The 24529-nt window shown below is 59.8% G+C and overlaps 1 protein-coding gene across 5 annotated transcripts in view; it reads right to left on the bottom strand.

The window, feature by feature from the left end:
- CASZ1 (castor zinc finger 1) overlaps positions 1 to 24529 on the bottom strand; it is a 155156-nt gene that overhangs the window by 14285 nt on the left and 116342 nt on the right. For all 5 annotated transcript variants that reach the window (XM_043923791.1, XM_043923793.1, XM_043923792.1 and 2 more), the window contains 9 exons: positions 13087 to 13575; positions 9285 to 10119; positions 7836 to 7904; positions 6133 to 6223; positions 5213 to 5377; positions 4091 to 4263; positions 2977 to 3824; positions 514 to 649; positions 213 to 276 (listed from right to left, as the gene is read on the bottom strand). In XM_043923791.1, coding sequence (XP_043779726.1) covers positions 213 to 276; positions 514 to 649; positions 2977 to 3824; positions 4091 to 4263; positions 5213 to 5377; positions 6133 to 6223; positions 7836 to 7904; positions 9285 to 10119; positions 13087 to 13575 — 2870 coding nt within the window. The remainder of the gene's footprint in view (positions 1 to 212; positions 277 to 513; positions 650 to 2976; positions 3825 to 4090; positions 4264 to 5212; positions 5378 to 6132; positions 6224 to 7835; positions 7905 to 9284; positions 10120 to 13086; positions 13576 to 24529) is intronic.

Here is a 24529-nt window from a genome sequence, read left to right as displayed (position 1 = left end):
GGAATATATTTCTTCAGCCAGTTCATTAAATTAATTTGTAAGCAGTGGCTCTGAAATTATATCCGATGAAAAATGGCCTCAAAATTTAAATGGTACAAACTCATCTTATTAGAGGCAAAACATTAAAAAACAAACACATCCCCCCCACCCCCCAGCATAGCTTTAATTTCTCTGGGTGGGGGAATGGGAGGCGTGTGATGGATGGTTCTTACCTTATTCATAAGCGAGGATAAAAGAGATGAATTTGCCGGGACTGCGTGGCCATTTGATTCATTACTGGAACACACAAACCAAGGGGCTTTAGCTCAGACGTTCGTGGGACCGAGCCCGGAGACTCACCCCTCCCAGCCGGCCCGTGGGGCACTGGCCCCGCCCAGCTATATTTCCCGGGGCAGGTGGATGACCCATGGTCCGGAGAGGTGGGCCCCTGGCCCTGCGGGGTCTGGCTCTGAGGGTGCTGTCCCCGGAGCCTCCTGCAGGGGGCAGAGCTGGGAGGCCTGGGTCTCCCCTCACCTGGGCTCCTTCAGAGTCAGGTCTAAACTGCGGTCCTGGGAGGCCTCGTGGGGACCTGGGGCGCCAGCACTCTCACCGGGCTCCTGCTTCACCGGGGCTGGGGGGAACCTGGCAGGGGTGGCCTGCTGCCCGTTTCCTACAGGGGAGGGGAGGGAAGACGGTGTTAGAGGGACCGAGGGCTCATAGGGGCACCGGCCGGAACCCTCCTAGGGGAAGACGGCGGGCTGGGTGGGCTGGGGCCCTCGGGGAGCCTGGACTGCTTGCTGGTCAGTGGTTCTTCCCACTGACATGATCGCTTGTGACGCTTCCCCCTGTGTGGCAATTCTTCAAGTGATAATTATTGCAAAATTATGTCAAAGTTGTCCTGGCTCAGGGCCTCCTGGAGGAGAAGGGCGGGAGGCTGGGGAGGGGGCTGGGACGGGGGTGGGGGCCCTTCATTTTCTCCACCGACTGTCACAGTCAATTTGTGGGGCTGCCGCTTAGGCTTTTATTAAAGACTCTGTTAATGCTGAGGGAAAGTGGCAGATCTAGACTGGGAGCTGCGCCCCCTCTGTGGGTCCCGTCCCCACTGTTGCCGGGGCGACGGCCCTGCCTTCCACTGAGCATGCCCAGGAGGGGCATCTGCTGTGTCAGGGCTATGGAAGCTGACAGCCAATCAGAGCGGTTCAAACTATGTGACCTCGCCCGTCAAGCTGTCCAGGGCAGGGATATGAGGCCCACCCTGGCCAGGCTGGGCTGGATGGGGTGGGTGGGGGGAGCGGGCAGGGTGTGGGCATGGGTGCAAAGGCTGGAGCTGGGTGGGCAGAAGACTCAGGAGGCCAAGCAGAACAGGGCCAAAGAAGTTGCTGACAGGAACATGTCCACCAAGCCTTTCCCCACAATCCCCAAGTGACTGAAATATTAATCTGCCCCAAGGCGCTGCAGCTGACAGAGAGCTGCTTCACAGACAGCAAGTGTCATTTTATTAAAAAATAAAGGAAAATGGCCCCCTCCCCTTCACTTGACCTTTCTTTTCGGGGAAGGAGCTTTTTTTTAAGAAAACGAAGTACTTGACAGCCTGGCCACCAAGCCCCGTGTTGGCCCAGCCTGCAGGCACCTGACCAGAGGCGCACGGCCCTGGGCAGTCTGGCCTGACCCTCCGACACGTGGAGTAGAAGGTGGGTATCGGCTGACAGGAGTGTCCCAGTGGGAAGACGCTAGTTTTCAGAACTCAGAGTCCACATTCCAGGAGCTCCCCAAAGCCACTAGCGCAGGGTCCACAGGGAAACAGGGCCCTGACCCTCCAGCCAGCTCAAGCTCGGGGGCACCACAGGGACCCTCAGTCTTGGTGAGTCTCGAGACATTCTCAGGAGCCAGACTACTGAGGGCCAACTTGGCCACCTCCCAGGGGGTGTATTTGGAAACAATATATCCCCCCACTGTTCCATCAGCTCCACAAGGCAAGGACTTTGTCTGTTGTCTTCCCCGCCATGTCCCCAGCCCCTGGTCTGGCGCCTGGCTCTGCAATAAGCTGCCCTCAGTGAGCATCAGTGGTTGATGAATGAGTGAATGAAGTGAGCCCCGCGCCAGACAAAAGCAGAACTCTTCTTAAAGATCTTACTAATGCTAATTACCTGGATGGGGAAAAACAGACAAAGAGGAGCAAGGGAAACAAAAAAGCCAAAAAAAAAAAAAATTCAGAGGAAAAAAAAAGTAGAACATTTTTTTAAGGAGCAGAAAACTTGAGAGAAAGGGGAATCACTCTCCATGATGATCAGAGGAAAGACAGAGACATGACCCCAACAACTCTGACACAGCTGCCACTGACCAGATGTGGCTTAACTGAAAGAAACCCCAATCCAGGTCTCGGTCCCACTAGCCAATTTCAAGCACTCAGCAGTCATGTGACAAGGGGCTACCATATTGGACAGTGCAGAATGGAATGCCTCCACTATCACAGAACTTGCGACTGTACAGGGCTGATGGAGAGCGAGAGCCTGGGCAAGGCATCCTTGGTCTCAAGGGGCTGTCCAGGCCTGAATCCCCTGAGCATCCCTGTGGTGTGGCCACCCCGGCCCTGGGCTGAAGTCGTGTCCCCTCCTGTCACCTGGAGGAGGTCCTAGGGAAGCCTGGGGCTCAGGGCCGGCTCCCACTGGGGCTAGACTTGTACATGGCAGGGTAGGGGGAGCTCGCAGAGGCCCTGGGGACGCACAGGTACCCTGTGAGGCCAGGATTACTGCTCATACTTCACAGATGAAAAGACAGAAACAGGAGTTGCCTGGGATGGGCAGGCCAGAGAGAGGGGCCCCAAACAGGAAATAAAGAGGATGGAGGCAAAGACCAGGAAAGAGGGGTACAGGGGTCTCAGGGCCAGGGATAGAAAGCCACCCTTGCCGAACACCCCTACTCTGCTCTGCACGGGGGCCAGAGAGCTCCTGGGGTTGGAGAGGAGCGGGCTTCCCAGGCAGGGCCCAGCCTGCTCACCTGGGTCAAAGGGGGAAGAGGGCTTGAGGGCGGCCGCGGCCAGCCTGGCCATCATGGGCGAGATGAGGCCTTTGCTGGCTGAGATCCTTTCCATGATGGAGGCAGGGGGCACGGGGACCGAGGCAGCCCCCACCACCGCCGAGTCACCAGCTCCCGAGGCCGCCAGGGTGGGCGTGTCAGGGGTTGCTGAGCCTGCTGTCCCAGACGACATGGCACCCATGAGACCAGGGGCACCCACTGGCAGGGAGGCACTGCCCCGGCCAGGAAGGATGGGGAAGTAGGGTGCGGCGCTGGGCAGGCCAGAGTTGGAGAGAGCCAGCGCCAGGGGGATGGAGCCAGGCAGGCCCTGGGCCAGTAGCCCCGAGATCTTGCTGTTGGGAGGCTTGGTGGTGCTGGGCACGGCCTCAGAGGTGGCAGTGGCCGCGGCCAGGGAGGCGGAGGACTGCTGGCTGGTGGGGGAGGCGCTCAGGCTGGAGTTCTTGCTGCTCAGGGCCGAGAAGTCGACCAGGTCGTCGTTGCTGGACTCCTCGTGCTCCGTGTCCTTGGCGCCCAGCAGCGAGGGCGGCAGCCCCAGCACGCCGGAGCCCGAGGCGCGTATGTGCCTGCGCTCGTGCTTGCGCTTGTGTGAGGTCATCTGGCTGGTGGAGGTGAAGGTGAAGCCGCAGCCGGCGCGGATGCAGTGGAAGTGGTTGGTGGCCTTGCTGTACACGCAGCCCTCGTACTTGCACTCCTCGTACTTGTAGAACTTCTTGAAGCCGTCCTTGGCGTAGGCGTCGTCCTTGATGTGGTAGCTTTTGTGCTTCTCGATGTCACACTTGTTCTTGAAGGTGAACGTGCAGCCGGGGCGCCTGGGGGTGGAGGGGGGGGACGTTGGGAGGCTGTCATGGAGCCTCGCGAGGTCAGGAGGACTCCCTGCCCTGCTCCCACGGTGGCCCCGGGAGGGATGGGCCTTGGGGTAGAAGATCAGGCTGGACGCTCAGCTGGGGCCTCGGAGCAGCCCTTGGCTCCTGTTCCTACTGCCCTGAGGACGCAGGGCTCTGAGCCACCCAGGGACCTGGGGCCCTGCCTTCTGGCCCTCCCCAGGCCAAGAGCCTCCCCGGCCGCCTCCGCTCACCTGCAGTGGAAGTGCGTGGTCTTCTGCCCGTAGAACTGACAGTCGGCTGTGCCGCAGTCCTCGGTGGCACGGAAGCGCTGGAAGCCGTCATTGATGAGCTGGGTGTTCTTCTTATGGAAGTTCTCGTGGGTCATCACGTCTGACGTGCTCGTGTACACCTTGTTACAGCCCACCTGCAGGGGCCAGAATGGCAGTCAGGGGAGCCGAGGCCAAGCACCCTGGCGAGCTCAGATTGGCTGTTCCTCCAGGTGCAGTTAACCCCGGTGGGGGAGCTTCAGCATCCATCAACATCCAACCGGTGGGACTGCAGTTAATGAAGGATGACCCCTCAGGCCCCCTAGGGCCTGGTCTGTGTGCTGGGCGCAGGCTGTCTTCAGAGAGCCTGGGACACCTCCCCACACAGGCGTGGGAGTCCTGTGCTGCAGGAGGTGGCTTTTGGGTCCCCAATCTGTGGCTCTACCTCTGAAGCCCCCCGAGTGAGCAGGGCTGGACCCAGGGGCCTGGCAGTCACCTTTAGCCCAGGGACTTGCTTGGCGGACAGTTCCTGGCACTGGGCCCTCCCTACCCCACCCGAGCTGGGCCAAGGCAGGCAGCGTTGCCATATTGAGTAAAAACCAGTGGAATCCGAACACTCTTGAGGGCTGGGCCGTGCCAGTGTCTGCACCATCTCAGAGCCCGGAGAGCGAGCCCCCCTCTCCTCCTGGCCCAGGTTGTTTCACAGAGGCCATAACAACCCCCTGACAAATATCGGGGGAGGCGCGGCGGCTGCTATTTGCAACCCAAAGTCGCTCCCCCTGGACCTGACACCTTGAAAAAGCCCAGACTCTGCGTGGCATTAAAACAAAGAATTAAACAAAAACCTCCTCAGGAACCATTTGCAATGCTGCTCTTGGTGTTAAAGCCTGAAAAATGTCGGTCTGTATAAACAGCTCGCTGAATTGCACCCGCACCAAGTATGGCCATGGGGAAGTCCCCACCCCGGCCCACCGGGCACTGCCCGAGCCTGAGCCCCGGAGACCCTCTCCTCTGACCGGCCAGCCCCAGGAAAGGAGAAAGGGAGGTGCCCCGGCCTGGGCAGGCCAGCCTCTGGGGGAGGGTGGGGTGGAGGGCGGCGGCAGGCACCTGCATGCAGTGGTAGTGGGTGCTCTTCCCGTTGAGGTGGCAGCCGTGGTAGTAGACGCTGCAGTCATCCAGCGGGCTGAAGCGCATGAAGCCGTGCTGCAGGGAGTTGTCCCGCTTCTTGTGCATGTTGTAGTGCCGGATCACGTCCTGCTTGCTCGTGAACCTCTGCCGAGAGAGGGCCTGGTGGGTGGGAAGCCGCGCCTGGCCCCCAGGCCCTCCGGTCCTCCTTACAAAGAACTCTATTTGGGTCGAGGAAGCCCAGACTGCCCCAAGGCCAGCACCCTGGACTTGGGAGGGAATAATTTTGAAGTTTCCAGAGCCACAGACCCTTCCCTGACCTTCTTCACGTCTCTCCATCGTCAGGCCCAGAAGCAGAGAAGATGAATCGGGCCAAGCCTTTCAGTTAAGGCCTCTGACAGGTGACAACTCATTTTGTCTAGTGTCACCGATGGGCCCTGCCAGGCTGGGCTCCCTGGTGAGACAGACCGTCTGCATTCCCCTCTCATTCGCTTGCTCTGCACCCACCAGAGGATGAGCTTTGAACATAAGGGTCAGTCTATCTGAACCTCAACATAATCATCTGTAAAATGGGGCAGTAGTACCAGCCTCATGAGGACACTGGAAAGAACTGACTAGACAAGGTACGCAGGCTGTCTAAGCAGTCCTTGGTGCATGGGAGACTCAGTGCCTGGGAGCAAGAATAATTATTACTGGGGAGGCAGAGGGCTCCAGACCCCATCAGACGCCTGTGGGCAGCAATCTAGGAATGTGGACAGGCTGAGAGTTTTTCTGGCCTCTCTTCCTGCCCAAGTCAAGTTCGGGTGGCCCTAGCAGAACCCTGCAGCCCTGTCCTGCTTCCAGGAGGCTCCTCTGCTGCTGTGCCAGCCTGCGGGAGCAGGGTCAGTGCCCACGGGACATACCTGGTAGTTGCACTCGGGGTCGAGGCAGTGGTAGTGCTCGCGGTACTGGTAGGCGCAGTGGATGTGGCCACAGTGCTGACTGCCTGAGAACCTGCAGGGAAGAGGGGTGGGCTCAGGCCTCTCTGGATGCCAGCTCCAGGGTCCTCAGCCTCTGTGGCTGAGAACAGTCTGTGCCTGTGCTCCAGAGGACTGCTGCTGGGGTGTGGGGGCCCTGGGTGGAGATCTGGAGGGGCAGAGGTGGCCCCTGTGTCTGTGAAGCAGAGGCTGAGAAGGCCAAGGAGAGTGACAGGGCCGCTGGGAATCCCAAACCCACTGAGCTGCAGACTGAGCCTTATTTGCCCCAAGAGGGAATGCCGGGGTGGGGTTGGGGGGGCACACAGAGGCCTGGCACCAACACTGGGGGGAGGAAGCAGGGCCAAGGCAGAGGCCAGAGCAGGGTCAGGGGAACAGGCCCAGGATGGGATGGGATGAGGTGGGGAAGGCATGAGCCCCAAGGGGGCCCAGCTGCTGTTTCTGCAGGTGCTGCCCTCCCACTCCCCACCCAGTGCCAGGTCAGGTGCTGGGGACCCCAGTCGGGCCAGCCCAGGGTTCTGTGACTGAGAAGTGTTAAAGGGCTCCCTCTGTCCTGGGTTTTCCCGACACTTGAAACAGTCCAGCGTGATGAATTTTTAAAGCCCAGCATCTGTTTGGTTTCCCGTGGTAGGGAGCATGTTCTCTGGCCAACTCCCCAGCCCGGAGCCCCTACTAGCTGCCTGGTCACCACCGCCTACAGTTCAGAGTGCCCTGGGCCTTCTCCGGGGTCCAACACTGCCAGAGTGGGGGATCTTGTAGGCTGAACGATGACCACCCAGGGAGAACACACCGTGATAACCGTGGACAAGGTGGTGGGCCCAGCCTGCCTGCCCCACCATGGAGTGATCGAGGGGAAGCCCCGTGTAACGGGGAGAACCACTTGCAAATAAAGATTTAAGCTGAAGCTGCCAAAAGAGCCATCTGCTGAGGCACTAATAATAATGATAATAATAATAATAAAGAGAGTACAGCAAAGCTGAAAAGACAAGGAGGAACAGGAGGGAGACACAGAGAGGGACGGAGATCAGCAGAAACACGGCTGCCAGGGCCTGGCCCAGCCAGGTGCTGCCCCGCCAGGCACTGCCCGCCGGGGGCCTGAGCTGGGGGATCTGATGAGGTGAAGTTTCTTCACCTGCCAAGCCCGCTGCCTTAAGGAGGTAAAGGGGCAGGCCTGGAGTCAGGTGGTGAGGGTCAATGTCTAGCCCAGGGTGGTGTGTGGGGGGGTGTTGCATGCTGAGGCCACCTGCCCACACCCCTTCTCATCCCCTTACTGTTCCAGAGTGGCTTGCATTGCCCTTCCTGCCCCCCACCCCAAGGCTCTGGATGAGCTGTGGAGGGGGGGCCCTGTGCTCACCTGTGGCTGGGCCCTGCTAGCAGGCCCTTTTAGGTACCCGAGTCCTGCCTGGGGTACGAGCTGCTTAAGGGCCTGTGGTCTGGACCTCGTGAAGGGGGCAGGGGCTCTGAGATGCGGCAGAGGGCAGTCCCTGGAGGGAGTCTGGGAGCAGGAGTGTGTGGGGGTGGGGAGGCAGCAGGCAGCTGATACTAGCGGTCAGATGGGCATGCGGTCCCATGGTCCCCAGCATTCCTGCCCCACCCACCTCTCCAGGGTAGTCTCCTCCCCAGGGGCCTACCTGGCAATATATTTCTGGTAAATGTTTACATCTTCAGTGACAGCTGGTTTATCTGTGGGCAATCCGTTCCTGGTGAGAGACACACAGGGCACAGCTGATGAGTGGACGAGTCGGCCTCCTGCCCCAGGTGTGTCTGGGGGCAGCTCCCTGCCCTGGAGTCCTGACCCTTGTCTCCCTTGCTCTGTAGCGTCCTGGGCACTTAAGGTGGGATGGGAAAAGTCCTTTGGCAGAAAACTAGCACAGTTGGGTTCAGTTGGCCCACCTTTGGCAAGGGCTTGGCTGTTTCAAGCTGGCAGGGCTGGAGGGCTCCACCCTGAACATGGGTCTGACCTAGAGTCCAACCCTCAAGAAGCCTGGGAAGCTGGGGCCTGGCCCCTCTTGCACACAGCGGGGTCAGGACACTTCTGGCTGAAGAGGGGTACCAGGGACCACTAGGGAAGACCCCAGGGGAAAGGGCAAGAGCAGCACCAAGCAAGTGTGGCTGAGGGGTTGGAAAAGCCCCCCGCCCCCCCCCACAACCCCCATGCCCAGGGCGGCTCTCTAGGTCTGCTCTCAGGTTTCTGGGCCCTCCCCCAAGAGGGATGGCTGTGGGGAAAGGTATTCTCAGCCCCACACATGGATCCATCAGTCATTTTACCACTGCCGAGGGCTTCGCGCTGGGTCCGCCCACCCCAGCCTCCTACCGTCTCCTGCTGCCCTTCACACAGCCCAGGCTCTGAATCCAGGAGCCAAGGCCACCAGCTTGGAGCCCTGAACCCGCAATCCAGAGTAGGGCTTTCCCAGTCAACCATGAGCCTGCAGCTGGCCCTCACGGTGGCAGGGAGAAAAAGCCTGTTGTGGGCAGATGGGGCTACAGGACTCTGGCAGGTGGGTTCAGCAGGTGAGCAAGTGCACAGAAGCACAGGCAGACCTTGGAGATGATGCAGGATCACTTCCAGACCACCATGATCAAGCGATGGTCACAATGAAGCAAGTCACGTGAATTTGTTTGGTTTCCCAGAGTACAGAAATGGCACGCTTACACCATATTGTAGTCCACTAAGTGTAATAGCATTATGTCTGAAAAAACCATGCCTATGTCTTAATTAAAAAATGCTTTACTGCTAAAAAATGCTAACCATCAGCTGACAACGCAGGGTTGCCACAAACCTTCAGTGTGCAAAAACACGCAACATCTTTGAAGTGCAAACAAGGTTTGCCTGTATGTGGTATGTGAGTGAGTGTCTGTGCACACAGCAATATGTGTAGTGTGTGGGCCCATGAACTGGGTGTGAGTGATTATGTAGGCAGTGTGTGTAAGTACATGTGTGAGAATCTGGGTGCACAGTAGATGTGCATAAGGTGCGGCTGCATGTGTCCACAAGTGTGAGCTTCAGAGGAAGAAAGTGGGTCTCTGGGTCACCCCAGTGTTGGACTCAGGGTTGGCAATGAGGGTGACGCGCGCCTTACTTGACAGTGGAGACGGTCCCCGTGGTGATGGAGTCTGTTTTGGAGAAGGTTGACTTCAGGTACTCGGGAGTGTTGAAAGGCAGGGAGGCAGATGGCTCAGGGCCTGGCCCAGGGGCGCTGGGAGCGGTGGGCACGCTGGCGAGGGGTGCAGGAGCCAGGCTGGGGGTGGGCGGAACCTTGGCGGGGCCAGGCTTCTGGATGGCCCGGACGTCGTACTTGGAGGGGCGCCCCACCTTGCCTGTCTTGAAGGCGATGGCCCCGCCCATGTCAGGGCTGCCCTCCCCGGGTTTGAAGAGGTGCAGGTACTTGACGTTCTCCAGGTCGTACTTGGACGGCTTCTTGTAGGCGCTCCCGTTCTGGGGCCGCAGGTTCTCACCCGTCTTCAGTTTCTGGATGAAGAAGTCGTACTTGGAGGCGCGGGCCACCAGGCCCTGCATGGGGACGCTGCTGTGCGAGGGCAGGGGCAGGATGGTGGCCTTGGTCTCCAGGTGCGCGGTGCTACTGGGAAGCCGCAGGCCGGGCAGGGGGCCCAGTGCCTCCTTGCCCGCCCGCCCCTCGGCCGTGGTGCCGTGGGCCGGCCAGGACAGCTGCTCGCCGGCCTTGAGCTTGCGGATATACTCCTCGTACTTGGAGAACCGCGCCCGCTTGCTGAGGGCGTCCTCGGAGGTGGGCAGCGCGGAGGAGGTGGCCGCCTCAGGGGTGGAGCCAGCGTGCAGCTTCTCGAAGCTGATCTTCCTGGCCAGCTCGTCCCTCGTGTTCTGGTCATCGTAGCCAAACATGCCAAGGAACTCGGTCATGGTGGAGGCCGCGTAGTCCCGCAGCGAAGAGGCCTCTCCTACTGGAGAGGAGAGGGGCTGTCACCTCTGGGAGGGAGCAGGGTAGCCAAGGGACAGGCTACCCCCAGAGAGGGAGGGGGCCGGCCTGGGGAGGGGGCGGAGCAGGACATGATCTATGGACATTTGGCTCACTTGTTAGGTTTTACGACTCTTAAATTAATTTGTTTAAAAAAAAAGTAATTAATACTGGGGTAAAATAAAACGAGTTCATCAATGCCAGGAAAATCAATTTCCTAAATGTTCTGGCCGATGGCTTTTCAGTACATTAAACAAAGTTTCATAAATGTCTCCGCTCTCTCGCCTTGGCCTAATATGAAAGAGAAGTCATTTTACTGGAAGTAAGGCCAGATCTCAACCTGCCTCCGGAGTGGGGGTGGGAATGGGGGCTGGGGACAGGTAGGACTGTGAGCCAGTGGCTGGGCAGTCAGGAGGACCCCTGGGGACTGGTCAGGGGTGGGACCAGCAGAGCTGGCCTGGAGGGCCCTCCCTCCCCCCACAAATGGACACACAGACCCCTGATCCCCGGGAGGAGGACGAGGGGCTTGCCCCAAGCCTCCTCAGAGCCTGTCCTCTTGGCCCCTCCTGGCTCCCCCACCCCGGTTGCTAACGGTCCCAGACAACAGGGCCGAGGGGGCAGAGAGCCTGCTGATGTGTTGCTCAGACTCCTTCAGGGCCCCACCCCAGCCAAGACTTATGACACAGGGAAGCCTACAAACCTCCCTGCCACCCTCTGGTCACTCGTGTTCACGCACAAGGGTGGGCCACCCCGAGGAGAGTCAGGGCCGGAGACACAGCGGCTGACGGTCCACATCTCTCACTCCAGTGTCCACGGCAGGGCACACGGGGAGTCCCCCGCAGCCACCTCCCCATGGGGCCGTGCATGCACACACACTCTCACAAGCTCACGTCCCAGTGACCTTCCCAGACACACATACAAGCGTACCCAGACCACCTCAAATTCCACATCCAGCTTCCCAAGACCGTCCCATTTGGCCTGGGGCTGTTCCCTGGAGACGAACCCCCTTCCACACACTATGTGCCACCATTGCAAGCCTGTGGGACACCCCCCGCCCCCCCAGGATGTGCCTTCCCGTGCAGACACTTGCTAACACCGACCACCTGCTATAATACCCCGCCCCGAGTCAGGGGTGGGGACACTCAGGAGGGTGAGATTCGTCAGGCCCCAGAGGACATGTGTGTTCTCTCTACTCCTGTCTGAGCCTGCACACCCGGGCCCACAGAGCAGCAGGACCCCAGGCTGGGGGTCCTAACAGCATGGCCAGGGAAAGGTGTGGCCAGCACCCAGCAGCGGGCTCTTCTCCTGCCCCCAACCCCACCTGGAGGTGGTCTGAGCGCCGGGCTGGGCTCCGGCACAAGAGAAAACCTAGAAGCAGGTAGACAGAGCCTCTGCGCTCCTGGGAGACAGTGGGGAGGGCAGTTCTGTGGGGTCTGGGGCCTGCCGGGTGAGGAGAGAACAGTCATAGACAGCACCCAGCCCCCAGGGTGGGCAGAGTGACTCCAGGAACTGACAGATGGCTATCCCCCTGGGCCGGCTGGCTGGTGGGCTGCTGTCCTGACCTCAAGCCACTTGGGGTGGGGGACCCAGCCTGGGAGGGGTGGGCTCTGGATGCTAGATTCAGTGGCTCAGGGACCAGGGAAAAGGGCTAAAAATAGCTGGAGGCAGCTGAGCCCTCGCTATATATGGCAGAGAATCAGAAGGCTTTGAAGGGCAGACGGCTTACAGCAGGGAGGGGGCCAGGCAGGGGTCCTGGGGGCAGCCCAGAGGCCTGCATTCCCAAGGCCACGGTGGGCAGCTTGGGCTCTGGCTGCCCAGCTCCAGGGCCCAGGCTGAGCAGGCTGCCTGGCGTCATGCTGCCATCCCGCTGCTATCCCATACCCGAGGGGGCGAGGTCTGGAGCCATGAGGTCACCGGGCAGTTTCCAGCCCTGCCTCTTGCCGGGCCGGCTCGCCACTCCCCCAGGAGGAACTGGGGCGCTGAAGGGACAGTGGCCCTGGTCCCTGTCCCTCCCCGCTCCTCAGGCCCAGCGCAGTCACCTTGTGTGTGGGAACGGCAAGGGCTTTTCCTATCAGAGGAAACTGAAGGTCACACTTTTCCTCATTGATCTTGCAATGTTTGTTAATTACTCTGTCACTGATGTGGCGAAGGATAATTAAACAGCTCTGTTTATATCTTATATGCATAATTATGTGGCTGCGCAGGGCTCCCCGCGCAGGGAGGAGATGCGCCCCTTGCTGCAGGGGAAGGGGAGGCTTGGGACGCTAGGCGCTCGCTGCAAAGAGGCTGGGGAGCTGAGGAGAGCCCAGGCCCCAAGTTCCAGCCCTGGCCGTGCCCGCTCCCACCCAGAACTGAGGTCCTCCCTCCGCACAGCAGGAGGAGCTCAGGGCTGCTCTGCATCTAAGGATACGTGGACCCCAGAAGAGCCAGGCCTTAGCCATCTCGTGGGAGAGAGGTCAGCCAGGGGATCATGTCTGGGGCAGGTGGGTGCAATGGGATCTGCTGGCTGGCTGTCTCTCCCCGCATATCCAGGTACTATGCCCCCCAATAGGCTCCTTCCCAAGCAGGTACTTGTGGCAAGCCATCTACCCACACACTATCCATCCATCCATCCATCCATCTGCCTGTTCACCCATTCATTTGTCTTCCTGAAGACCCACTGTGTGTTTGGCAGCCCATCGCAACCCTGCTCACATGTCTGGAAAGCTGCTTTCTCAGGCCCTTCCCTTCTCACCCCTGCCACACCACCCCCCGCCCCAACCCCTGCCCAACTCATCTCCCCCATTCTGGTTGTGACCTCAGCCCCAGCCCCGACCCCCTCAGGAGTCCTCCGTGGGCCCGAAAGAGGGGTCACTACTTGGAGCAAGAGTGAGGGAAGAGGGTGTGCTCTGTAGACACACCACTCCTCCTCCTCGTGGGGTTCTGTCCCGTCCAGGGCTTAGATACCCACCTGAAGCCTGCTTGGCACTGGGACCACCGTCATCCTTGGAGGCTGCCCCATCCGAGTCCTTCTCCTCCAGGATGCTGCCGTCCTTGGGGGGCTCTTCGCCATGGTCCTCTTCGTCGCTGCAGCCCTGGGGCTGGACCATGTAGACACCCTCAGGTGGCAGCTCCAGGCCCTCCCGGGCGATCCGCCCCAGAACTGGCGTGGGCGCCGGCTCCTCGCTGTACTCCCCGTTGACCCATTTCTCAATCACCGCCCGCCTCTTGTCTTCTTCGCTGCGGGGGGCCCGGGCCACCCCGGACTCGGCGCCACTGCGCTCTTTGTCCCGGGGCCGCAGTGGGCTGCCCTCGGCATGGGCGCCAGCCTCCCCGCCCTTCTCCACCACCACCTGGCGGCTCAGCTTGGCGCAGATGGCGTTGAGCTTCAGGCCGCCTTTGCGCTTGGCCGCCATCGCGGGCTTGCCTGCGGGCGGGTCGGTGCACCGGGTGCCTTCAGCTGTGGGGATGGAAGAGAGGGGTCAGAGGCACCGCCACCCACCTCAACAGCCCCACGTCCCCCAAGCCAGAGGTCTCCCCAGTCACATTCCACCCCACTGCCCTGAGACCAGGGCACGTCTGTCCCCTCACTAGACTGTGGGTTCTATTCTCAGAGCCTGGTGTGGACTACGCGGTTCAGAAATATCTTGTAAATGAATGAATGAATGAATGAATGACTTCACGCACAGGAGCAGTCTTCTCAGCCCTGGCTCCTGGAAGCACTTTCTCCCCATGTCTGGCCCCGGGAGCCAGGCCAGCTGTGCCTCAGGATGTCACTCTCCCTCAGCCAACTCCTGCAGCCCTGGGGGGCCTGGCTGGCCCCAGGAAGCCCACTTTTCAGACCTGAGGAGCGGGAATAGATTGGGATTCTTCAGATTCCCAGCGGAATGCCCGGAGGCTGCCGTTCTAGTGCCTTCTCCCTGAGCATGACAGTGTGATGCAGATGGCCTGGAGCTGTAAGTAGGCTACCCGGGCACTGGCCACCTCCCTCCCGGCCACTGAGCAGGCGCCCAGGGCTTGGGGGGGAATGGCAAGACCACCCCCAAACAGCTGGGACCTGCCACAAATGCCAACCAAAGCTCACACACCTACACTGGTTTATTTGTATATTGGTCCATCTGTCTGTCCACCCATCCACTCAGTGAGCTCCTACACGGCAGTGCCAGGGGTGGGGCGGTGGCCACGGCAGACACAGTCGTGGCTCACACTCCCTTTGTGCACAGGGGGCCCCATCGAAGCCTGTAGATGGCAGGGCTCCCAGGGGGTGGGCATGGCCGCGTCTCCACACAGCTCAAAAGGCTAAGCCTGGGGAGGGACTCTGCTCCCACGTCCACAGTCAGAAGGGCTTCACTATAATGGATCAAGAGACTAAAAACACATGCCTGGAGCCTGTGTTTGAGAGGCTGACTCAAACAGAGATGGGCACGCTTGGGCCAGGACCTCATCTGTAGGCAGACTTGGCTTGTGCACACAGATGGTCGCTCCCCGATACAGACAATGCCCAGCAGTCCCAGGTCCTTGTCTTGAAGCCAGCTGCCCAGTTCTCCCAGTCCTGCAGCCCTGGCTCTTCCGGTCCCCACCCTTGCCCTATAGCCGGATGTCCACTCTACCCATGTTTGTCCACGTCTCCAAGTCTGCACTGCCCACACCCAAGTCTCTAAGCACCATCGTGGGCTCTTTCTCAAGGCTCATTGATGGGGCCCCTCATCACGCCATCCCACCAGACCTCCAGGCCAGCCACCAGGCTCTGTGACACCAGGCTTCCTCAAGCAGACCTATGAGGGGCAGGCCGCACCTGGGCCCCTCTGCCCCTGGCCCTGGTAGAGAAGGAGGGTGGGAGTGGGGGATCCTGCTCTATTTTTACCAGGAGGTAAGCAGCCAAGTGTGTATGGCAGACGGCAAATGAATCTATAAATATTTATCCCAAGGAAGAGGGAAGCAGAAGCTCCCAGGGCTGCACTTGCTGCTGGTGACACCCCGTCCCTGGGCCCCCACCCATCCTGGAGCCTCCTGGCACTCGGGCCCACCCAGCCCTGCCCACCCTCTCCTGATGCCGGCCGTGTGCCTGGCTCAGTCCCTTGCGGGCCCCCACCAGCTGTGCTGCAGCTGTGTGCCGGGGGCCCACCCCCTGCCGCAGGCCCCTTGGCTCCGCCCACGCCCCCGACACCTGCCCTCCAGCTGCTGCTCTGCCCCAGCCCACCTGCCTTCCAGATGCTGCCCTCCCTCTGACTCCCGCTGCTCCCAGGGGTGGAGGTGGGGAAGGCATGTGGGCCTGGGGTGCAGGGCAAGAGGCAAAAGCAGGCCTTCCTCGTAAGTGCACACGTGTGAGAGTCAAGCTGTGAGCAGAGGGGTGTGTGTGTGTGTGTGTGTGCGTAAGAGCTGAGGTTCAAGATGCCTGCCCACCCGCCTTCCGGCCCACCCCGTGGGGCCCTCTCCTCTCCCCCTCCTTCAGGACCCTGGGACCTGCAGACTACCCCCCTAGTGGTCTGACCCCAGGCTCCTGTCCATGTAAACATTCCCCTGACTTTCTTCCCTAAAATATAAACGCCGTGGCCGGGCCTCAATGGGAGGAAGCCATCCGTCCCCGGCCCTGTCACTGCCCCTTTCATCTCCTTCCCGCCACCAGCCTGCCCGCTGCTCTATTTACACTGGAAACTTCCTCTGGGAACAATACTGCCCAGGAGGCCAGTTTGGGCTGGAGGGTGGGAAGGCGCGGGGACTCCCGTACCGCTAACCCAAGGCCCGGCTCCAGAGAGGAGGCGAGGGGCAGGGCAGCTGCAGTGGACCCAGCTGGGCCCCGGGGAAAGGAGCAGGCTGGTATCTGCCTGTGGGCAGCCAGCCCAGGGCGTCTCCCAGCCTGCAACCTCTGGCCCCAGGGACGCTGGATGGGCCAGGGTGAGCCCTGGGAGGCAGCACTGCACCATGGTGTGGCCTGGCCTCTGGGGCAGACAGTTGTGAGTTCAGGGCCTGGCTCTGCCCCTCGCTAAGCTCTGGGTTCTGAGCGGGCTTTATGCCCATGAAAGAGTTGCAGGACTAAGGTGACAGGGTGCCTGTCTGTGCCAAGCACAGGTCCTGACAGTCAAGCATCTAGGAAAAGGCAGCTGAGCTCTGGGAGGGGACAAACAGGCAAGCGTGGTGCACTTCTGAGCATGAGATCCCTAGACCAGGAAACCACACCTGGGCCAGAAGAGGCAGCTGGTAGCGGGGACAGGAGAGGCTGGAGGGCCGGGCTGTGGGCAACAAATGGCCCCTCCCCGGCTCCCAGAGTCTGAGTCTCCCCTCCAGGGGCTCCAAACTCAACAAGCCCCCAGCAGGCAGCTCTGTCTCCAAGCTGAGGGGTCCTGCTCAGGGCGGAGAGAGGGAGGGGCAAGAACTGGCCTGTCCTCGCACCTGTTGGGCGCTAGTTCATGGTGTGTCACCACGACCCCGTGAGGCAGGCACTGCCGTCGTCCCATTTGACAGAGGAGGAAGCTGACCCTGGAGCCATGAAGACACTCCAGAGCCCAAGCGCACAAAGGCCGGAGCGCAGCAAGGTGCGGGGCTGCCACCATGTCCCCATGACAGCTCCGGAGGCTCCAGGAAGCCCCAGGCCACCCAAGAGGGCTCCTCACTACTCCTGCCCGTCTCCTCCTCACCCCCACCCCCAGTTCCCATAACACGGAGCCCCCTAAAGTGTTAACTGTGATGGGTAAAATGGTGCAGCAGATTGCTACAATAAATAATTTACTGATATTTATAAATATGCAAATCAGCCAGCTTCAGAAATCGAATGAAGGGAGGGCCTCGGGAGAAGGGCCCGTTATGGCAGGAACCGCATCACTCCCTCCACAGGCTGGGAAGGCCAGGGCTCCTGCCAGCTCTGGGGGAGGGAGGGGGCTCCTCTAGCTGCACCTGGGCCCCTCATCCCTGATCCCTGGGGACTGAGGGCAGGGGGGTGGATTGATTCCACCTCCTCGCCCGGTCAGGGCCAGGTCCTTCCTAGCCCTGGGTAGCCTGGGCTCAAGGGGACCAGAGGCTCCAGAGCCCGATGCCCATGACCGGGTCTCAGAGTCACCCATCCTGCCTGGGGTGGGGTGGGGTGGGGTGGGGGCTAGTCCCCAGGGGATGGCAGGCCTGGCAGCCCCTCCCCACCGGTGAGTAATGTGTTTTGGGGCCGGGCAGACTGTCAGCTACCAGGCTCCGGGTGCTTTATGGGCTCTGCCTGGTGGCTCTGAACTCCCTGGTAGGAAATAAAGTTCTCCCTGCGCGTCCCTTCTAAACATTTCACTCAGTGGAAACGGTGTTTAAGAAAAATGAGGACATATTTCTTCCTAAGGATGCAGTGGCCCCTTTGGGCGGCCTAATGCCCGCTGTATATCAAGAAGTGGCGAGGCAGGGGCCAAGCACCCGTCCCCTCCGGTGGGGGAGGTCCAGGGGGCTGGCCTGTCTGCTGCCAGGCGGCTCGGAGGGCACGGGCACCGCTAAGCCACTCTGGTGGCCGCCCTGGCCCGCACAGCGTAGAGCAATATGGTAGCTGGCACCCTGAGCACTTCCCCTGCATTACCCGCTGCTAACAACTGAGAGTCTCAGTGACACCCCACCCCCACCCCAGCACGGCCATCGTCCTGTCCTATTCCAGATGAAAAAGCAGAGCCCAGTGAGGCTGTCAACTGTCGCGGTCATCCAGCATCTGTGCGAGAGTCGGACTCGGACATCTCACCATCTGAGACCCTAGGTGTACCTCCCACAGCCTCCCAACCAGGGTGGCAGCAATTTCGGAGCCTCCCTGCCACCCCAAAGGACTTGCACTTGACGGGCCACCAGCCCCAGGGGGGCTGAATTCCGAGGACATGACATGAGCAAGCAGACTGCCCTGGTTCCTGCCAGGACGGATGGTTCAATTTAGACCAGGGGGCAGATGCTCGCTCACATCATTACAAGTGTGATCACTGCAGTGAAAAGTCTCGGTGCCACAGGAGCGGCGAGTCTAGGAAGCAAGGAAGGGTTCCCAGAGACACCTGCCCTGGCTCTGCTCCCCAACAAGCTCCCTCGGGCCCCCCCATCCCCCTCCCTCCCTCCTCCCCCCACCATGCAGCCCACCTCTATCTTAACAGTTCCAGCCCCATCTCCCCAGACACGACCTGTGCCCTAGGAGAACAGGGGTGTCCTTCCTTCCCTCTTGGGCCCAATCCTGCACCTCACTTGGCAGAGAGGAGCAGCCACTGCTCCTCGAGGCCCTCAGCTGGACCCCCTGGTCCCCAACAGCTCCAGGTGGGGAACTGGGGGGGGTGCCCAGCCGCTGGGCCCTACGTGTGCCCCTTTGTTTATTTATTTATTATGATTTTTTAGTCCAGTTAAAAGGTTTACTATCCAGACGCGTCTAAGTGGCCTCACTTAGCGTAAGTAACTCTATAAATCAGGGAAACTGTTAGCATCCACCGCACAGGCTGGCCATCAATCTCCCCCAGGTCACAGCCAAACAGGAAGGGGAGAAAAAAAAAAAAGAGTTACCACCCAGGGGAGATTTAAAACACACACACACAGCGCACACGCAGACTGCGCGCGCACACACACTCGGGCGCCTCGGTATTTGTACAATCATATTATAGTCACACGTGTACACACACAGCGGCCGGGAGCCTGGCTGTGCTGTGTGCGTCATGACATGGATGCACGAACTCGGCTCCTGCAGCCTGAGGGGGACACACCTGAGGGAGGGGTGAGCCCCCAGGGCCGGGCTCTCAGTGTCTTCGCTGCCCTGCCCAGGCAGGCGGCTCTGGAGGACAGTGGGACCAGGAGGGGGTTCAGCTGGGTGCCTTCCCCTTCTGTGGCCCCTGCCTCTGCCAAACCCCAAGGGGCCAAGCTTTTCCCTTTTGTGTGCAGGAGGCAGGGAGGTGGTGCCCAAGGACGGGGCAGGGAGGTTGTCAGCCCCAGGCCACTGACAGGCCTTCGTCCCGTGCCCAAGGCTGGGCACACCCCAGATGCAGCACGTGACTCAAGGAGGTCAGCACCAACCGGAGGAGTGACCAGCTTCGATGCAGAGCCCAGGAGGGTGCCCGGCAAGGCGAGCTTTCTGCAGCAGCCTCAAGAATGCCTCACCTTCTCACTTGAGGAGATGTGGCTGGATGCGCACAGAGCTTGGACACAGGCTCCCACCCTGTCCCCAGAGAGGCCCCAGACCTAGAAGGCCCCCACCAGGAACAGGGGTGGGGAGGCCGCTCCTGGCATTCTCTGAGGGTCCCCAAGGCCAGGCCGGGCAGTCCGAGGGTGGAAGACCCACCCAGGGCCACCGCCTCTCCCACCTCGTCCAGAGGCCTCCCCGGCTCACCCGCCCGTCTGCCCGCTGCATCTCCCCATGAACTCTATTTCTCTTTCCTCTCTGAAAACAACTGAGCTGTAAATACTGTTTAACCTTCTCCCCCCCTCCCCCCCACCCCCTCCCCTCCGCACTATAAAAACACAAATATGCCATAACTCAGCCGGCCCGGCCGCCCAGCCTCCAACATGCCCTGCGCCCGGGCCTCTCAGGAAGGTCATTACAAACGACTTTCCGATTCACTGCTCCTGAAATAATTTTGTGTATTAAAACCTGAATCTGCACTTTCTGGGGCCGAAAGCCTCGCTTAATTATGGCGGGTGTCCTTGGGACGGACAGTGATCCTTCACTCGCCAGCCCGCGCTCCAGCCCTCCGCCCGCCAGCCCGCCCCCCTCCCGGGGCCCAATCTGTTTTCAAAGTGTGTCTGTCCTTTATTAAATTGTTTTCTTTTCCACATTATCAGTTGCCATGGAGACCTCATCTCTCGGATTATTTGAATTTCATTATATCTATTGATTTGGGAGCATTTCATCTTTTTTATTGTTTTTCTGTCAATTTTCAAAACGAATAACCATCTAATTTGCGTCAGTGCTGATTATGTTTGTCCCTCAATAGAGGTCGGCAGCTGCGCTGGGGAAACAAATCAATGAAAAACCATCATAAAACTCCCCACTCCGGTCTCCAGGATGTGTGGGTGACATTCCACGCCTGCGAGACACACACTCATCAGCTCCAAGTTCGGCTACGGTGGCGGCTGCTCCTCTCCACGTCCGCCTCCTCTGGCCTTAATATTTAATTCTGCGATTTGGGGCATTATTAGTGGTGTTTTTATTAGTGCGTGTGCATGTGAGTGTGCTGTGGTGTTCATTTGTGGGTGAGGCAGGGAAACCCCAGAGGAGGGCATGGTGGACGGTGGGAAGTGGAAAAAAGAGGGGACACCCAGAGGAGGGGACGGGGCCCGGGACCACCGGGAGGACCACAATGAGGGCTTGGGAAAGGGGGGACGCAGAAGTGGGACTGAGCCAAGGGGAGGAGAAGAGGGAATTCAAATTGCTTACTTTGTTGGTTTTTTTTAAATAATTTATGCAATTTTAAGCATTTATGTATAAATTTTTTAATAAGCCACCCTGGAGCAGGATGGCCATTAACATCCCAACGTCCTTCTGTCCAATGGGCTGGCGGAGAGGATCAATTTCTGAGAGTACTTTCCCTTTTTTATGACATGATAAAATGCTTTTAAAGCAACTTACACAAATATGGAAATTTTTTTTTTCTTTTTTTCCCTGTCCCCTCTCCCTTCCCCTAACAGCCTTCTTATCCACCGGGGATGGGGGTGTGAGCGCGCGCGCACGCACACTCGCGCTCACGCTCTCGCTCCTGAGGGGGGAGGGGGCGGGGGGCTGGCCAGGAGAGAGCCCCAGTTCTAACTGGAACTGGCCGCCTGTCCTTCTAACAAGGGCATAAACTTTCATTACCCATGCACGCAGTCAAAGACAATTTAGGGAAACGCGCTGCTCGGAAAAGGAAAACCTCAGCGATTCGTGGCCCATGCTGCCGCTGCCATCTGGGGGGCTGCTGAATCCTCCAGCCCCCAGTGAGATGGAGCCAGAGCCCTGAACCTCGGACCCTGCCAGGCAGGAGGCAGGGAAGCGCCCCCGAGGGTCACAGCCACAGTGGGAGAGGAGGGACCAGACAGAGCCCTGGGAACCACCAGCATGGGCAGGGGCTGGGCCCCCTTGGTCATGCTCCCCCCACACCCCTTCACTAACCCCAGTCAGGCATGAGCCCTTGAGGGCAAGCACAGGATTCCAGGGCTGTCCCAGAGTGGACACTCAGCTCTGTGGATGAACAGACAGAGGGACCGAATGAAAATTAAGCAGGAAACTTGTCCAGATTGCAGAGGTCCACGCTGGAGACTCACGGTGCCGGGGAAAGGCTCTTTCTCCGGGTGTCACCTCCTACAGAAGTGGGTCTGGGGCAGGAATGCTTCTGTGTGTAAAGGATCAGGGCTACCAGAGCGAGAAGGGGTATCCTGGCCACTACCACCCTGACCCTGCACTTGAACCCCTAACTCCCTGAGATGGAGCCAAACCTTGTGAGGAAGAGGGCAAGTGGCTGAAGACTTAAGGACGATCCTTATTTCCATGTCCCCTTTACCTTCCAGACCCTCGTCCTGAGGGCTGGGGCAGGTGGAGGGGCCTGAAGGATGAGCCCAGTCCTAAGACTGAGGGGGATGACCCTGGTTCCCAGGGCGGACTGGGACGGCATTCACCCTGCTGAGACCACACCTGGGCAGCTGGCCTTTAGAAGCTTCCAAATAAGATAAACTGACATTAGAAACTTGGTGCGTATGCTACATCACTACAGTCGTGTCCGACTCTGCGACCTCATGGACTGTACCCTGCCAGTTTCTCTGTCCATGGGATTCTCCAGGCAAGAATACTGGAGTGGGTTGCTGTGCCCTCCTCCCGGGGATCTTCTAGACCCAGGGATCAAACCTGCATCTCTTATGTCTCCTGCATTGGCAGGCGGGTTCTTTACCATTAGCACCACCTGGGAAGTCCTAGAAACTTGGTCCCCCTCTTAAAAACTTGCCATTTGAAGCAAGTTACATCTCTGCCCTGGACATCCGTGTCCTCACCTGAGATGCTGGGTTGTTGAGAAAGAGGACGTAGGTGACATGTCTGGTGCAGTGCCGCGCAGCAAGGTGCCTACCACCGTACTGGATGGTGACTGTGGACAGGGGCCCCGTCTCCAGAGCAGGAAGGGCTGTTGCGGTCAGTGCAGAGTCCAACCCTGCACGGCCCAGCCTTTGCCCAGAGATCTGGGAGGTCTCAGCCTCTTCCTGCCTGCCCCCCGTGCCCCAAGCTCAACTTTCTCCTGGGGCACTCCCACCCTGGAGCCCCCGAGCATCTCTTTGGACGCATCCTATTCCCTGGTGAGCCTGACCATGGGCAGCCCAGGAAGGGCCCCACAGTATCCTTGACCTTCAGCGGCAGCCACGGGGGAGCACCCCTGGGGTAGCCTGTAGTCAGGCTACCCCAGCCCTCTCGGGACGCGAGTAGAGCAGGGCTGCACCCACCCTCCTCCTCACTGGTGCTCAGCCCACCACCTACCCCCCAACTGTCATTAAAATAACAAGTTTCTGTTACAATCTAAACATTCCCACATCGCATAAAGGGTTATATTACACCCGAGTCACTCCCGGGCCCGTGTTTGCACAGAAAAGCCCACGGCAGGTCCCCCCTCCTGACGAAGTGACTTATTAAAGTTTAAACAGTAATTAACAGAACAATAAAAATAAAGGGATGTTTGGGGAGTCATAGCGCACACAGGGTTTTTGGCAGTGCCAGCAGTTTTTCAGTGCCCTGCGCTGGCAGCAAAATGCGACTGTGAAGCCAGGGGGGACGGAGGACCGGGCCAGGGTTGGGCCGGGGAGACTGGGCCTGGAGGGTGAGAAACTGAGGATGGACGGGAGGGAGGGGATGAGAGGGCTTCTGGGAAGCCCTTCTGGAATCTGTGTGGGGCCACCAGCCCCGCCAGGATCCTGGGTGGCAGACTGGGCGTGGGGGGAGCAGGAGAGGAGGTCTGATAGCCACAGTAAGTCCACCGAGCTAGGCTGCAGAGGCTCTGTGATGCCAGGGCCCACTTTGGCCCTGGGCCCTTGCTGGGAGTCCAGTGCCCTGATCACATCCAGTCAACGCCGGCATGGACCCGACCGGGACGGGGGCGGGGTCGTCGGGTACCCTGGTCCTGTGGGCATCACCAGACCCTGCAGCTATTCATTCCTGGGGCTGGAGCCCGGCCACTCTGGCTTCTCTCCCAGTCGGGCAGGGACCTCTCCCTGTTCCTGTGCTTGGGGCACTGCCGTGCCGAGAACTGTCCCGAAGCCCCTGGCCTCTACTAAGCATGAGTTAAGACTCAGGGGGAGCTTTCCTCTCCACCCTCTGGGAGGTGGAGACCAGCTGGCCCACTATTGCTGGGTTCCGCCTGAAGGGAGGAAGCACCCGGCTGGCTAGGGCAAGGTGGGCCCTCTGCTGGGCCCTTCACTTGCAAAGGTCCTCAGGGAGCCGGCCCTGGGGGGCTGGCCTAAGGCCAGGCCACTCATCTTTCACTGCTCCTGTTCTCCCTCCGCAAATCCTACCTAGATGCTTAGACACCTGGGCTGAGGAGATGGAGGTCTGGAGGGATGGGGGAAGGGGACAGCAGAGAACCAAGGAGGAGCCTCAGAGAGAGGAGGGCCTCCACCTGGACGAGGCCAGTGAGCTCGGTACTGTTTCCTCAAAGACTTGGGAGCTGGGGAAGGAGGGACCCCAGGAACGCTCAGTGGCTCGTGCACTTGTGTTATGTGACCAGGTGATGGTACCAAGGTACTACTGGGGGGGCCCTGGACACACCGGCTCCCCAAGCAGCCCTCTCAATTCTTCCAGACTCCCCAGGCCCTGGTTGTCACAGGCTATGGTGCTGGGTGCTCTCCCAGGCTGTCCTCTTATAACCCAGAGCTCATGGCCAGTCTTGCTGCCCTCGCCTGCCCTTCCTCTCCAAGGAGAGCCTCTCTGTAGTCACTGTTGTCACCACAGAACGTTAGTTCCCCAAAGCGTTTTTCAGTATGGCATCCCCAACTCAGGTTCTCCCCACTAGGGCAGAGCAAGTGGTCCAGTGTGGGGCCACCATGAGGACCACGACAGTGGTCTCCACCCTTCTCTTGGCCTTCTCCATCTCCCTTGGGTCTCCATGAGCCAACCTGCCCTCCCGCCTGCCTGGGGATCCTAGTTCTGCCATAGCCTCCCTCCACCCTGGTGCCCACAGTTGACAGCCTGGACCAACGTCAAGCCCAGAGAACAGCCTCTGGCCCCAGGCAAGCAGCCCCACCAGATCCTGGCACCAGCTCCTCTGCTGGTTCCTCCACATCACAGCTTCAGGGGCTGACAGGAGTGGCTGCAAGCCGTGCATGGAGGCGAGATGTTGGGCTGAGCTGAGAGGTTCTCTCCAACCTCATGTCTCCTGGGATCGGGTTCCTGGGCTGCTGGAGGGCATAGAGGGCAGGAACTCACCAAGACTGGTCCTTCATGGTACCTGGCCATGCTGCTGCCTCCCTGCAAGGCCCCTGCAGACCCA

Source organism: Cervus elaphus, chromosome 14 (genome assembly GCF_910594005.1).
Source record: "Cervus elaphus chromosome 14, mCerEla1.1, whole genome shotgun sequence".
In the NCBI taxonomy this organism is placed as follows: domain Eukaryota; kingdom Metazoa; phylum Chordata; class Mammalia; order Artiodactyla; family Cervidae; genus Cervus; species Cervus elaphus.
The sequence above is the reverse complement of the archived record's forward strand: the minus strand, read 5'-3'. Positions and strand labels throughout refer to the sequence as shown.